This window comes from Gopherus evgoodei, chromosome 11, assembly GCF_007399415.2.
Source record: "Gopherus evgoodei ecotype Sinaloan lineage chromosome 11, rGopEvg1_v1.p, whole genome shotgun sequence".
NCBI lineage: Eukaryota > Metazoa > Chordata > Testudines > Testudinidae > Gopherus > Gopherus evgoodei.
This window is the reverse complement of record NC_044332.1, coordinates 35652607-35668094: the sequence shown is the minus strand read 5'-3', so window position 1 is coordinate 35668094 and position 15488 is coordinate 35652607. Positions and strand designations below refer to the sequence as shown.

Here is a 15488-nt window from a genome sequence, read left to right as displayed (position 1 = left end):
CTTCAAACTTTATCAATGGGGCTCACATCTTAACAGAGAGGTTTTCTCGTGGACCAACACCTCTTCATCTTACACACCTGCGATCACGCAGACTACCTCCTCTCCAACTGGGGATTATGCAACATCCCTCTGGCAACTACAACAATCATATTGGTGGAAAAGAAATATTGGGAAAATAATTGTCTTTAACACAATAAGGCCCTGTCATAAACAGATAGTTAAGGGTTAATGTCTCTTTTACCTGTAAAGGGTTAACAAACAGGGAACCAAACACATGACCAGGGGACCAATCAGGAGACAAGATACTTTCAAATCTCGGTGGAGGGAAGCCTTTGTTTGTTTTTTTGGGTTTTGCTTTGTTCTCTCTGGGCTCTGAGAGTGACCACACATACCTACAGGCTCTCTAATCTTCTATTCCAATTTTGTAAGTATAAAAGGTAGAAAGGCGGTATAGTCTTTTTATTTGTTTTCCTTTATTTGCAAATGTGTATTTGGCTGGAAGTATTTTAAATTGTATTTCTATTGGAAGAGGCTGTTTCTCCAATTTCTTAAGCTGACAGACCCTGTAACTTTTTACCATCTAAATTGCAGAGATAGACCTTTTACTTTTTTTTCCTTTCTTTTTATTAAAAATTTTGCTTTTAAGACCTGTCTGATTTTTTTCCCCTTGTTGAGGCTCAAGGGAATTGAGTCTGTACTTAACAGGGAAGGAGAAGGGAGGGGAAAGGTGGAATCCCTTTGTTTTAGATTCACGGAGCGTGAATCTGTCTGTCTCTCCAGGAGACCTAATTTCTCTGTGCTGTGATTCAAGGGGTTTGAATCACAATAATCTTCCAGGGTAACCCAGGGAGGGGAACGCTGACAAAGGCAACGGTGAGGAAAGGGGTTTACTTTCTTTGTGTTAAGATCCAGGGGGTCTGGGTCTTGGGGGTCCCCAGGGAAGGTTTTGGGGGGACCAGAGTGTATCAGGCACTGGAATTCCTGATTGGTGGCAGCTTATCAGATCTAAGCAGGTAATTAAGCTTAGGGGAATTCATGCTAGTACCCATATTTTGGACGCTAAGGTTCAGAATTGGGAAAGATACTATGACAGGCCCCAATTTAGGAAGATACTTATGCACACCCTATGCAGGACAGCTTTTAAGCACTTGCTTAACCTTTACATTTAAACCAGCGGGACTTAGGCATTTAGTTAAAATTAAACAACTGGTTAAGTCAACTTCCAAGCAGGGATACTCTAGTGAACTGAGGCCTCCCCTCAGAAGTTTAAATCTGGGAGGAAGAGGTAATGCTTAAATGACTGCATGAGTTATGGTGTGCTTTCATAAGGACATACCACACGCCTGCTGCTCCCTAGCTTCCACCCCATTGTGTCTGTCCTGTCCCCTTCCCCCGCAACTGCACATGTTCTAAATGGAGACTATGTTATTGCCTCAGAGCGTCTGGTAGTGCCTACAAGAGGAGATCATACACAGTCCCCATGTCACAATTTCTGAGTAATCTACATTGCTGACATCTAAGTATAAGAACCGAAGGGAACACATGACCTTATGTACTAGCCTCTCACCTCCCACCCACACCCACATTCACCATCCAGCCCTGAAATATAGCCATCTTTGGGTTTAGGAGTGTGCCACAACAACAGTTCTAGGGGAAGAAGAAAATAAAACTTCTCGTTTAAATGGAATGTGAGATTTAAGTCACCCAGATTGCAACTGCATAAATTAGGATTTCACCATCACCCCATGGCTGAGTCCCATATAAACGAGGGTCTGATTTAAAATAGCATCAGTTTTGGGTTTTTTTTTTAAAGTGAGTTCTTAATATGTAAAAATCATCATAACCACTCGAAGTGCTATTATTACCGTTGTTTTCTGAGCTGCATATCTTCCATCACTCCCTGGATGTGGTCCACATTTTCTTTGTTTTCTATGGTTACATCTTTTCCATAGGCCCAGGATGCCTGGTTAGATATCTGATCAAGAAGACCTTGGCCTTTTTCACGCAAACCTTGCAGGCCTAAGTCTAAAACCAAAATAAATGAAAATATTTGGTTTGTTAAATCCGGTTAGTTTTCTCCATTCTTTGATCCTTCTCCAATTTTTCAATATCCTTCTTGAAATGTGGACACCACTACTGGACACAGTATTACAGGAATAGTAGCACCAGTGCCAATTATAGAGGTAATATAACTATCATACTCCTACTCGATATTCCCCTCTTAATACATCCAAGGATTGCATTAGTCCTTTTGGCCACAGCCTCACAATGGGAGCTCATGTTCAGCTGATTATCCAATATGATCCCCAATTCTTTTTCAGCAGTACTGATCCCAGGATGGAATCCAGCATATTTGTATGTATAGCTGGCATTCTTTGTTCCTAGATGTACAACTTTACATTTTGGTTGTATTGAAACAGTGACCCGAGACCATCAATTAGATACAGCATTCTATAATACTTACAGAATGCTAGGGAAAATGGATTTGTTATTTTTTTACCTGCTGGACCATGAAATAAATAAATGTGTTTCAAGGAAATGGCTGAGATTTAACAGCAAGCCATAACTGTTTTAGTGTATATATATATATATATATATATATATATATATAGGTAATTAGTGCATACAATCTTAAGCATACATATTTATTTCTAATAGGTCTATCATTATCAGACAGGGAATGTCCATCATGTAAAGAACATGCAGGCTATGATTTTAAAACACATTTCACATGGTTGACAAACTTTTGGATAGTGTAGTATGAAGAATCCTTCAGTGCTTGCCCTTAACGTATGTTGTTAAATTTACAGTACAGCACATTTATTGTGTTCCATTTTAATATACTGTATGGTTTGAGGCATACATAATATAAATTACTGCACATGTGCAATAACTTTTCAAATTTAATTACTTCAGCTATTTCAATTTTAATATATATCTTTTCATTCCACAATCTCTCTTCCTACATACTGCCCTTTCCCTTATAATAAAGCTAACATATGGCACTTAGAGCCTGTAAAAAAAATTAATTACAAGTCTTATCATTGCAAGCATCCTAGCTAGGGCTGGTAGGCAGAATATAACTCCCTTTAGAGGTTAGATAATTCATAAAGGATTCGCTGTTTGGGAACAGGAGGTTCATCTTCCTCCAGGGAGATCAGGATATAATTTTTGCAGTATATTCCTATGCTCCAATCAGGCTTGGGGAAAGAGATGTGCAGTCCAAGGTTCAAACTCTAGGTTTGTTGCTAAATGTACATACAGTAACTCCTCACTTAACGTCATCCCGGTTAACGTTGTTTCGTTACGTTGCTGATCAATTAGACGACATGCTCGTTTAAAGTTGTGCAATGCTCCCTTATATTGTTGTTTGGCAGCTGCTTGCTTTGTCCACTGCTTGCAGGAAGAGCAGCCCATTGCAACTAGCTGGTGGGGGCTTGGAACCAGGGCGGACCAGCAGCCTCCCATAAGCTCCCCGCTCCCCTAAGTTCCCTGTTCAGCAGCCGCCCAGCAGGCTATCAATTGCCGGCAGTTCAGCTGTCCCTCTCTCCACTGCCATGTGCTGCTCCTGCCCTCTGCCTTGGAGCTGCTCCTGGGAGCCTCCTGCTTGCTGTGCGTGTGGGGGGGAGGGGAGAGGAGAGGGGGAGGAGGAAGAAGACAAGTAACGTCAGGATGTCCCCCTGCTTACCTCATCTCCATAGAGCGGGGGTGGGGGGCAACAGGGCTCAGGACAGAGGGAGGTTGCTGGCAGCAGCTGCTGTCAACTTGCTGATCTACTTAAAAAGGCAATGTACTTAGAGTGCTGTAAGTGTACTTATGGGGCAATGCACATCTCTCTCTCACACACAAGGTGTGTGTGTCTGTTTGCCATGCTGTCTCCCCCCCGCCCCATTTGTGTTGCCTTGTAGAGCGGGAGGCTACGTTAACAATGTGTTAACCCTTGAGGGCTCAGCTGAGTGCTAGTTCATCATTTATCAGTAAGGCATTCCCTGGGAAATATCCCACCATCTGCTACCCTCTGACTTCACCATCTCAATCAAGCTTCACAATCATCATTGCTGTGTACAGTATTAAATTGTTTAAAACTGTGTGTGTGTGTGTGTGTGTGTGTGTGTGTGTGTAAATATAGTTTTTTGTCTGGTGAAAAAAATTTCCCTGGAACCTAACCTCCCTATTTAAATTAATTCTTATGGGGAAATCAGATTTGCTTAACACTGTTTCACTTAAAGTCACATTTTTCAGGAACATAACTACAATGTTAAGCGAGGAGTTACTGTACTGTAACAATATATTTCATGTATGTGCATATTACTTTTACCATTTTTCATATAAACTAGTGACAGAACACAGCACAAACAAACATGGGATAAACATGCAGTAGAGAATGCAGGTTTTACAGCTAGGGGAGAGGTGATCTTACTATATATAAGAAATGGGTGAAAGAGTGTAAAGGAAGAACTGAGCAAGAGAAAAATTAGTTTAATATATTAAATAAAAATGGAAAAAATTGTCTTCAGCATTTGTCCCTTCCTTTCAAGTACTTGATCCAGTATAATTTATATTTCTGTATTTCAGCAATTTTCTGCTTACCAACACTTTTCAGTTTCTCTTCAAGCAGTTTTAAAGTTTGCTGAATTGATGCTCCATCGGCTGGTGCTACATCTACACACAACATCCCTAATAAGCCATCTAACTGCTGAGACAACTGAAATAGAGAGGGATAAAGACAAAGCTAAAACCTGATATGTAACCATTCTTTGTAATGAAATCATTACAATTGCAATTAATACTTAAGACATATAAACACTTTCAGTATTGCCAAGCCCAAGTGCTCCAGAATCATGAGTCAAGCTCCCCGAAATCATGAGATTAGTTTTAAAATAATGAGATTAAAAAAAAACAACACAAATTTTGGGTTCTTTTTCTTTGCCTTCTGGTTTCTGAGCTTTTAGGGTCACTTACATGAAGTTTTCTCCACATCCATAAAGGCTAGAAACTTATTTTTTAAATGAAAGCTGAAATTATCACCTAATACCAGCAACTGGGCTTTAAAGAACAAACACCATGTCCTGTGATAAAATCCACTTCAGACAAACAACAGCTTGAAAAATATCTTACAGAGAAACTCTGAAGAACATTCTACCCCATGCAATAGAACCAGCCGGTCAAACAGTATAAGTAAAGAGAAGTTAGCTGAATTTCTTATCATGATTTATTTTACAACTTAAATATCACAGAAATGCAAGGGCAAACAAGAATGTCTAGTGCAGGGATTGGTAACCTTTGGCACGCAGCCCATCAGGGAAAGCCCCTGGCGGGCCAGGTCAATTTGTTTACCTGCAGCATCCGCAGGTTCAGCCAATTGCAGCTCCCACTGGCTGCAGTTTGCTGTTTCAGGGCAATGCTGGCTGTGGGAAGCGGCGGCCAGCATATCCTTCAGCCTGTGCCGCTTCCCACCACCCCCATTGGCCTGGTATGGCGAACCGCGTGCCAAAAGTGGCCATCCCTGGTCTAGTGTTACAATACACATTCCTCTTACAAAACTGAAGGCCTCAGCCTTAACAATAGTATTTCAATCAGGCTACCAATAAATGAAGACTTTTTCATTTTTCACGGAAGTTGCTTTGTTTTCTCAATACATCTTCAATGTACTGAATTCAATACTGAATTCAATAATACTATGTCAACAGTGTATTGGCAAGTAAGCCTGTAAACACTTAAAACCAAGCTTACATCTTGGGCAACACCATGGAATTCAAGTGCTGCTTGTAACAGATTTTGCCTAAATTCCAGCTGACTGGCCTGCCGATAACAGACATCACTCAATTGTTGCTGTAGTGCTTTCAACTCTACCAGGTCCTCCTCATCCCCAGCATTTAGCAGTGCTGCAATCTGCTGATTAAGTTCCACATATACGGCAAACCATTCCTATAAAAAAAAGAGCAAGAACCACATGATTAAAGCTTTAAAGTAACACCAAAATAAATCTATTTCTTTTAAAATGACATGCATTTGAATGTATCGAGTATTTTATTATATTTTTCTTTATGGGATAGTTTATTTTGAATCTTTCAGCTACAAGAGCAGAAAGTGTAGGTTTATGCAGCATTTTGAAAATTTACATGCCAAGAAGCATTTCACATCCTGTATCAGGGTGGATAAAAATCGATGATTTGAAAACGAACAAATAATCAATCTGATTTTTAAAAATTTAAATACAGATATACTTAAAAAAATAAATATATGTAAAATTAAATATGAAATTGACAACCTATTTTAAGATTTAAACTACTTAAAATCTATTAAAATAAAAAAATAATATTAAACTGTACTTGTTTGTTACCAAGAAAGTCAAACTGAACTGGTAGAAGTCACTGGCTAAGCACCTAGAACCAGAGTTTGTTGAAGTGATAAACCAGCTTTTATGCAGTATTGTTGTAATAGTTGTCAGTCTCAGCATATTAGAGAGACAACGTGGGTGAGGTAATATCTTTTATTGGACCAACTTCTGTTGGTGAGAGAGATAAGCTTTTGAGCTACTCAGAGCTCTTCTTGAGATCCAGAAAAGGTATTGAGTGTGTCACAGCTAAATAGAAGATTGAATAGATATTTTAAGGTACTACTTATGCAAAACTATGTGCTAACTACAAATGCAAAAATTATCTGTTTGACCTTGTATTTAGCTGTAACTCTCTCAGTATCTTTCCCAGACCTTAAAAAGAGCTGTGTATTTCAAAAGCTTGTCGAATACTTTTTTCATTTCTGTTTATTCGAAGTTAAGGAACCAATTGGGATTTGAAAAAGCACAAAAAGCTCGTTTTCCTTTTCCAGTCGATGGCTACGTCTAAACTTGGGCCTAGAGATGTGACTCCCGGGTCAAGTAGACATACATGTGCTAACTCTCATCAAACTATCATGTTAAAAATAGTCACCACAGTAACACTGACAGAGGAATGTGACGGCATAGGCTAGCTGCTCCAAGTTCAAACCCAGCTAGATACTGTAGGTATGTACTCGGGATGGCTACGATGTGCCTTCGCTCACCACTGCCCATGCTGCCATAGCTACACTACTTCTTTTAGCATGCTGTCTCCATGAGAGCTAGCACAATTATGTCTACGTGAGCTGGGAATTATAACCCTAATTTCTAGAGTTGAGGTAGCCTATAAATAAAAACTTGGTGTGAGCAGGTGAGATCTGTTAGTTCTAAAATCTTGAAGTAACCAAAAACAAACAGGTCAGTCAATTAACTACCAATAACACTTTCTTTGTTTAATACATCAATTAGCTTGAAATGCAAAACATGTTTTGATAAACTTTTCCCCCCTTATGTATCCACCACTTTTAAGGTAGTTTTATCTATATCTATATCTATATAAATAAAATACTGGTTATGTGCATTTGTAACTTAATTTGAATTACCACCCAACCAGAAGTTCACAAAAAAAATTACAAGCAAAATAATTAATCATCCAGTAAATAAGAAATGCCTCATCTGCCATTTTCCAACCAAATTAAAAATGTAAAAGTTATGACTGAATAAATTTAAGTATGTAACTGCTTAAATAAATGTGCATAGATAGCGTATCCTCCCTGTTAACAAAAAGAAGCACCAAAATGTAGCATGAAGGATACATTTAGCTGCAAATCAACATATTTTAATGGTTAGCAACTAATGAGAATCAACCTTTCTTTAGGAAAAAAAAAAGTATAAATGAAAACACAATTGAAATCAATTATTTAAATCAAGGATTCCTGCTTGTTGATTTACATTGTGATTAAAATTGGTGATTTAAAAATCAACCCACTCTGCCCTGTATCAATTCAAATATAGTTGCACGTTTTACAAAAGAAAGTATGTATTTCTGATCCTACTGATACCTACTTGAAGGTAGGGGGAGGTCCATTGTCACAAACTCTAAACCCAGCCTGCCTTTTGGCATATACTGCAAACACATTCCCATTAATAGTCGCTCGCACAGCACAAAAATTCCACTGTCTAAACATAAACCATTATTTAATTATTATTAAGGTATTCATGGTATGCTACAGGGACAATGATAAGGCTCTAGCATGACGTTAAACCATTATTAAAAGACTGCCTTTGAATCAAATGATATTGCTTTCAGCAATATTACTACTGCTAGCAATAAACTTAGAAATGTAATTAGAAAAATATTTTAGGCAGAGTGAAGTAAATATCTTTCAAATAAAATGGGGCAGCAAAATATAGAAACAAGTTATTCTGAAGTTTCTTCATTATATGAGAGAAGGTGTCTCCAAACTGTTGCCATATATATCTTTATATTGTTGAAACCATAATACACAGCTTTAGGCAAGAAAAATATTTCAAAGGATGGAGAATTCACGGAGAATGAAAGCCTACTTCATATATCAAGATAAGAAATCCAATGTTCATCTGATGTCGTTATAAACTTGTAATACCAAATATGGCTGCTAGACATCTGTGTTATTTTGGTCTACTGAGAAGATGACCTTCAAACCTCCTACTTAGTTCGAACATAAAGAGAATAGTGCCACCTATTGGTTGTATTAATAAAATACCTGATTTAGGGATTAATGCTTTATTTTGTCATTGCTTAATAAACAAGGCAAAAATGGTCAACTGTAGCAAAAGCTGCCAATATCTAACAGAATTAAAGCAACAGGTACACTGTTAAATATTTCAACAAGACCCACAAAGCACTTAATCAAGGCTATTTAAATCAAATGACCAACTCTAAACCCAAACTGATCTGACTCTCACAGGTCATGACCATGAAGAAAAGGCAGAAATCTGACTAAAGACAGTGAGCTCAAGTATATTAGACATGCAGAACTAGGTCACAAATTGCTTATTATCTAGAAATCTAAAGCAGTTCTTTTTCAAGACTGGATTCACATAGAATATTAAACAAACAGAAGCATTCCAGAAACTAAAGCAACATGAGAGCAATACAGTCAATAATAAATAGAAGATGTTTCTAAAGTAACGCAGGGGGAGCTGGGGAAGGGAAGAGCAGTGGAGAGGAGATAAGATCAGACACGCATGCCATTTGACTTCAGAAATGAGGGAAGAAATATCTAGAGCAGTGGTTCTCAAAGCCGGTCTGTTACTTCTTCAGGGAAAGCCCCTGGTGGGCTGGGCTGGTTTGTTTACCTGCTGCATCCGCAAGTTTGGCCGATCGTGGCTCCCAGTGGCTGCGGTTCGCTGCTCCAGGCCAATGGGAGCTGCGGGAAACAGCAGTCAGCACATCCCTACAGCCTGTGTTGCTTCCTGCAGCTCCCATTGGCCGGGAACAGTGAACTGCGGCCCCCAGGAGCCGCGGGTGGCTGTGCCTGTGCCTGTGGATGGTCAACGTAAACAAAAATGTCTTGTGGCCCGCCAGTGGATTACCCTGATGGGCCATGTGTGCTGAAGATTGCCGTCTCCTCCTCTATACACATAACGATCAGAGACGCTAGGTAAGAAAATGTCATTTACACATTGTCACTTTTCAGAGTAGGTGACTTAGTGAGTTTAGTTCAGCAGAGAAAGAACTAAACAGTAGGCAGCCTTCCCTGGCTGAATGCTAAGTAATCAAATCTCAGTAAACATGTATCAGTTGGTATAAAGAGGATATTTCTTTTTCTAAAGATCTGCAAAAGGTATTTGTAAACAGATTAATAGTGAAAAGCAGCACAGTGACTCCGCACTTAATGTTGTAGTTATGTTCCTAAAAATGCTACTTTAAGCGAAATGATGTTAAGCGAATCCATATTTTATACACACACACATATATACATATATATATATATACATATATATATATACACACACACACAGTATAAGTTTAAAACAATTGAATACTGTACACAGCAATGACGACTGTGAAGCTTGGTTGAGGTGCTTAAGTCCCAGAGAATGCCTTACTGATAAATGATGAACTAGCACTCAGCTGAGCCCTCAAGAGTTAACACGTAGTTGTTAATGTAGCCTCACACTCTACAAGGCAGCATGAATGGAGGGAGGGGATATAGAATGGCAGAGAGAGACAGAGACACAGTGTGTGTGAGAGAGAGAGAGAGAGAGAGAGAGAGACACACACACACACACACATGCATTGCCCCTTTAAGTATGCTGACCCTACCCTAAGTACACTGCCTTTTAAAGTAGATCAGCAAGTTGAGACAGCAGCTGCTGCCAGCAACCTTCCTCTGTCCTGAGCCCTGTTCTGCCCCTCCCACCCCCTCGCCCCCTCGCTCTGTGGAGATGAGATACAGGAGTGCAGGGGCAGGAGCAGGGGAGGGTACACCCTGACATCAGCACCTTTCTTTCTCCCCGTGCACAGCAAGCAAGAGGCTCCCAGGAGCAGCTCCCAGGCACAGGGTAGGAGCAGCACACGGCAGTTGGGGGAGGGACAGCTGAACTGCCCAGCAATTGATAGCCTGCTGGGCAGTTGCTGAACAGGGAACATAGGTGAGCTGATGGGGGGCTGCTGATCCACCCTGGTTCCAAGTCCCCACCAACTAGCTCCAACAGGCTGCTCTTCCTGCAAGCAGTGGACAAAGCAGGCAGGTGCCAAACAATGTTATAAGGGTCACTGCACAACTTTAAATGAGCATGTTCCCGAATTGATCAGCAATGTAACAAAACAACATTAACTGGGACGACTAAGTGCAGAGTTACTGTATAGTATTTGGTCAGCAAAGTTAAAATTTGACAGCTTATTTCTATTTCAGACTAAATTGTATTTCAAATCTTGTTAACTGAAATCCACATTCAGTGATAAACTGACAGTGGTAGGTTCTAGCCAAATAAGCCCCAAATTTAAACATCTCATTTACCAGAGCAGCACAGATCTTATCGTAAACATTTTCAAAAATATTCTTTTTTCAGGCTTACTCTCCCTGTTTTTATTTCACTTTTACTGAAAGTACAAATTGTCATGGTGTCTTTTAAATCATCAACATGAATTACACACAGACAAAAAGCATGTAATTAGATTTTATTATCTACACTGGAAACCATAAAAAACTATCTACAGGACATAGGGGGTAATTAAAACAGTGCAGATACTCCTCTTTATACCTGATAAATCACTGCCTACTCAAATTCCTAAGAATCTGTCACTGGACTACATTGTTCACAATTAAATATATGTATTCAATCATGTTGTAACTTGGGGAAGGAGGGGAATAGCTCACACTGTGTTGACTCTCAATCTCTTCATGTTTCTGTTGCAAAGCTTGTGAGGCTCTAATTGAATCACCTATCCCCCACTGGGTTCGTAGTTGTTCTGATCCAGGTCCTTCAAGCCAATTCACTACCTGTCAATAAAATAATAGTTTAGATGACAACAAATAAATATTATCAACGGGTTGTAAAAATTCCACTGATGCTATTAAAAATTCAATGTACTTTTCATTTCAAATTAATATAACCACAAATTTGGTGAAAAATTAGATATTCTGAGTAACTCTGGAAGCGACTTGATTTCATATGCCTTTGGTAGAATGTACTTTTCATTAAACGTAGGCTCTCAGCTCATGTTAGAAACTGATAGCTCACAAAAGATTTGGCACATTCATATTTGCCATTTTACATCTGCGTCAATAAAGTGGATAAAAAAAACCACCTTACTTTTCTCGATAAGACAAAAATCTCTCATTTTCAGACAAATTAAATTAGCCTAGATCAATGAATTGGAGTGCATGTGTCAGCACTGTTGAAATGTTGGACACATCTTTATACTCATGGGAGAGAAATGTTTTCTCCCTGCTTTGTTGAACAATTATGTTAATGGACAAACACGTTTTCAGTACACAATATTAGAAATACATAAAATGCTTTAAAAACAGCTCTTCATCCTGTAAATGGACCCCTCCAACATAAGGAGGCACCCACGTGAAGCTTCATTGATGCCAGTGTCTCCTTTAAAAGTTCAGGGGTCTGCCTTTGCAAAATAGCTTGCAAGAAAGGTCTTAATGTCTAATCTATAGCTGGAAAATTCCCAAGATTAACAAGTGTCAAATGTGTTATTTTTGTAACCAAGGACCATCAATTCATTTTGATTTATATGTTGGGGAATTGTCTAATTATGGTGAAATGGCCTCTAAAATTATGTATATTAGCCTCTTTATGTATATTTCTAGTATATTTAAGTTTGAAGTATTAGACTATAACCACAACATAAATTTTAAGATTAAAGCATCTAGGAAATATAGAAATGTCCATGCCAGCTGAAAAAAGCCACTTCTCATCACTGAAGCCACCCAGGAGTCTTGACATAACTAGGAGTTCAGAGACCCCAAAATTATGAGACAATGACACAAGACAGGCAAACAGCTTCTCTTCTTTAATCAAAATATTTTCTTTTAAATAACAAAAATATATGCAAACATACAATGAAACTCAATTGGCTGGTGATTTGTGCACACCATTTTTCAGGGAATACAGCCTCATCAAAGGGAAAACAAGGGAAGAACAGGGATTCATCCTTGACTTCTCTGTCAGCATGGAAGGTCGTGGCACAAAAGCACACAAGAGTAACTATGACTATCCTTGGATTATTCAGAAAGTCCATCCAGTTTTGCCACCTTATCAGTTATCCCTGCCTGCATTACAGTTTCACACAACTGCCTTTCCAACAGCCTGTTTCTATGCTCTCAAAGCACACAGGTAACACAGAAGCCTCAAGACACCATTATTATTATTATTAATTATTCATATTATTGTAGCAGCTAGGAACCTTACTCATGAACCAGAACCCCACTGTGGTAGGTGCTGTATAAATGGAACAAAGACAATCCCTTCCCCAAAGTCTTTACAATTTAAGAAAGATATCCTATTCTGTCATATCCTGTGTGGCGCCTCCTCTGGGATCAGCAGAGAAAGGCAGAGAAGGGAAGATACCAGTATACCTGTCGGTGATCCTAATTTGGCTGGGAAAACCCTTCCAGGGAAACTGCCCTGAGACTTTGTAATACTACTGCTCAGCAGCCTCCTGCTTAATTCCTCACTAGAGTCTTCTCAGTTACTGGCTGCTGGCTTCTACATCTGATCCCTGTCAGCTGCTTCTAGAGTTGTGCTTAGCTCAGCAAGTGGAGAGATCTGCGCAAGATACAAGCACTGGAGAGAGGCAGCCAGCTGGGGGAGGAGTGTGTATGTGTATGTGGGGGGGAATGCATGGCAGAGAGAAGCCAGCAGAGGATCCTGCACTGTCTATGCAGGCCAGAGAGGCCATTTACCAGGGACAGACAGAAGAAGCTATGCGGTGAGATGAGAGACAAGGGGAACAACATTATTATCGAGGGACAGTTTTTCAAGTCAGGCAATGGCTGTGGGGCATGTTTTATGTGCATTTTTGTGAGTTTAGAATAATGTCTTTGTTTTTTTTCCTTAACCCTTCTAGGGAAAAAACCCAACCCTACAATTAACCAAAACATACACCAAACTGTTCATCAACTGGGGGCCTGGAAGCACCCACATCCTGCTTAAGAGAACTGTTCCTGGATGTACATGAAAAACATTGCCAACTATGTATTGGGGAACAGAAAAAAAGAGCAAAACCTGGGGAGTGTAGTAGAAGAGTGGCAGGGATCTGAAAGACACAGAAGAAAGGAGACAGAGGGAGAACAGGAAAACATTTGGGAAAGAGGGTGTGAGAACTTTTGAAAGTGGATGAGAACTAAAAGTTTCACAGTGAGGCAGAAAAGGGGAGGGGAGCATGTTGCACTCCCCGTCAATACCCAGCTCAAGCCAGAAAAGCTAATGATCCAATCAATGGAACAAATTTGATGATGAATCCTGGTCTCACGCCACCTGAGGCATGTTGCACATACACTAAGAAGAGAAGGGGAGGAAAGCAGAAAAAGACGACTTGGGAGTAAACACAACCAGAAATGGGAAGCAATATTGGCAAAAAAACAAAAAACAAAAAAAAAGGAAGGAGAGAGAGAGAGAGAGAGAGAGAGAGAGAACGAGAACACAGGTGGAATGAATCAGCAATACTAGGATCATCCAAGTGAGGAATCACCGACTGAAGTCTTGCCCCAGGTGCAGTCAGGACTGCATAGGAAACAGGACTCTTATTGTGGGGGCTCTTCTCTGTGACAGTCTCCATCCCTACATTCATCCTGTTTTACAGAACTATAATGGATTTTGTACAACGTATGCCTTGTGAAGGATCATTTGAAATCTCATAATTTGCTGATCATTATTGCCCTGGTAAAATGTATGGCAATCTTGTATGTAAAGTTATAAGATTCTACTCTATAGACATGTTCCAAGCTTAGAAAAGCAGGCACAAACCAATTCCTCAAAGATAAAATTCAAATTGATGCTCAGCCAGTTGTCAACAATATCAAATGAACTATCAGCTGGTTAAGCGACCATTCATTGGCAGGAAATAGGATGAGCAAAAGAAATTGGTTGGTGGGCAGTTTACCCACTGTGGCTGTTGCCCTTACATACAGTGTATATATTTCTGGCTGTGAATCTAGGCAGGTTGCCTTATCTTTTAAAATTTAGGCAACGTTTTATTGCATTTTTGTATATTACTTGATGCCTTCAACAATTGTTTTAAAAAACAGTTAAACAAAATAGCAGAACACATAGCTTCATTGTGTGCTAAGATTCTGTTAATTTATTATGCAGCATCAGTAAAGTAGACAGAGCAAATGGATGATTATTTCTAATTAAAATGATGCAAATTGAGGTTGATGCCCCAGTAAACAAGTCTATTTAAATGCATTAATGAAGGCAGTTGGCCAAGCTAGGTTATAAACTTTATTTCAATCAGCAATTCTTGCTCAGCCAATCTGAATATTATCTAACTACAGGAAAAGGCCTATGCCCTGCTTATGTCATTTGTGACCTACGCAGTTGTGTTATCTTATACACTACACTTTTGTTGTTGTTGTTTCCACCTGCAAGTATCAATAAGAAGAGTTTGGGTTTTGATTTCCTTTTGAAGATTTCAGTGACCACACAAATGAAAATAGTTTCTTGCTGGATTTACATTTTCAGTGGTAAGATGTCTCCTCTCCTCATCAGAAAGCATGAGATTTTGGGAAGAAAATTTATATTGACTTACGTGAAATTCAGAAATTACTTTAGAAATGAATTTCCAGTGAAGGCAAAGGGAAATGTTTTCCTTATGAAAAATAGACTACTGAGAGTCAGCCATGAGTGCTCCCAGTCCACTCATCCTTCCCGATGAGATGATGGCAACTAAAAAGGTGACTTTCATAGAAAGGTGACACACAGAACATGTGGTCAGTGGTGTATGGCATCAACAGAGATAGGCAGTTCTTGATCCTCCTGTCAAAAATAACCTCTGGATGGGATTAAGTAGTTGTGGTTGTCACAGGGAGAGCTGTACATCTAGGTCTTTGTAAGCTCTGGTGTTTGCCCAGTGATTCAAATGAGCACTGATAGTGGAACAGCTGGGAAGATGGTCATGGCTTGCACACCTGTTTACGGTGTTGTGTCTTCAGTGCCAGGG

The 15488-nt window shown here is 39.5% G+C and overlaps 1 protein-coding gene across 6 annotated transcripts in view; it reads right to left on the bottom strand.

The window, feature by feature from the left end:
- Positions 1–15488, bottom strand: part of SESTD1 (SEC14 and spectrin domain containing 1) — a 121421-nt gene that overhangs the window by 15106 nt on the left and 90827 nt on the right. For all 6 annotated transcript variants that reach the window (XM_030580929.1, XM_030580931.1, XM_030580932.1 and 3 more), the window contains exons 10-13: positions 11188–11310; positions 5734–5928; positions 4591–4705; positions 1866–2025 (exon numbers count right to left, since the gene is read on the bottom strand). In XM_030580929.1, coding sequence (XP_030436789.1) covers positions 1866–2025; positions 4591–4705; positions 5734–5928; positions 11188–11310 — 593 coding nt within the window. The remainder of the gene's footprint in view (positions 1–1865; positions 2026–4590; positions 4706–5733; positions 5929–11187; positions 11311–15488) is intronic.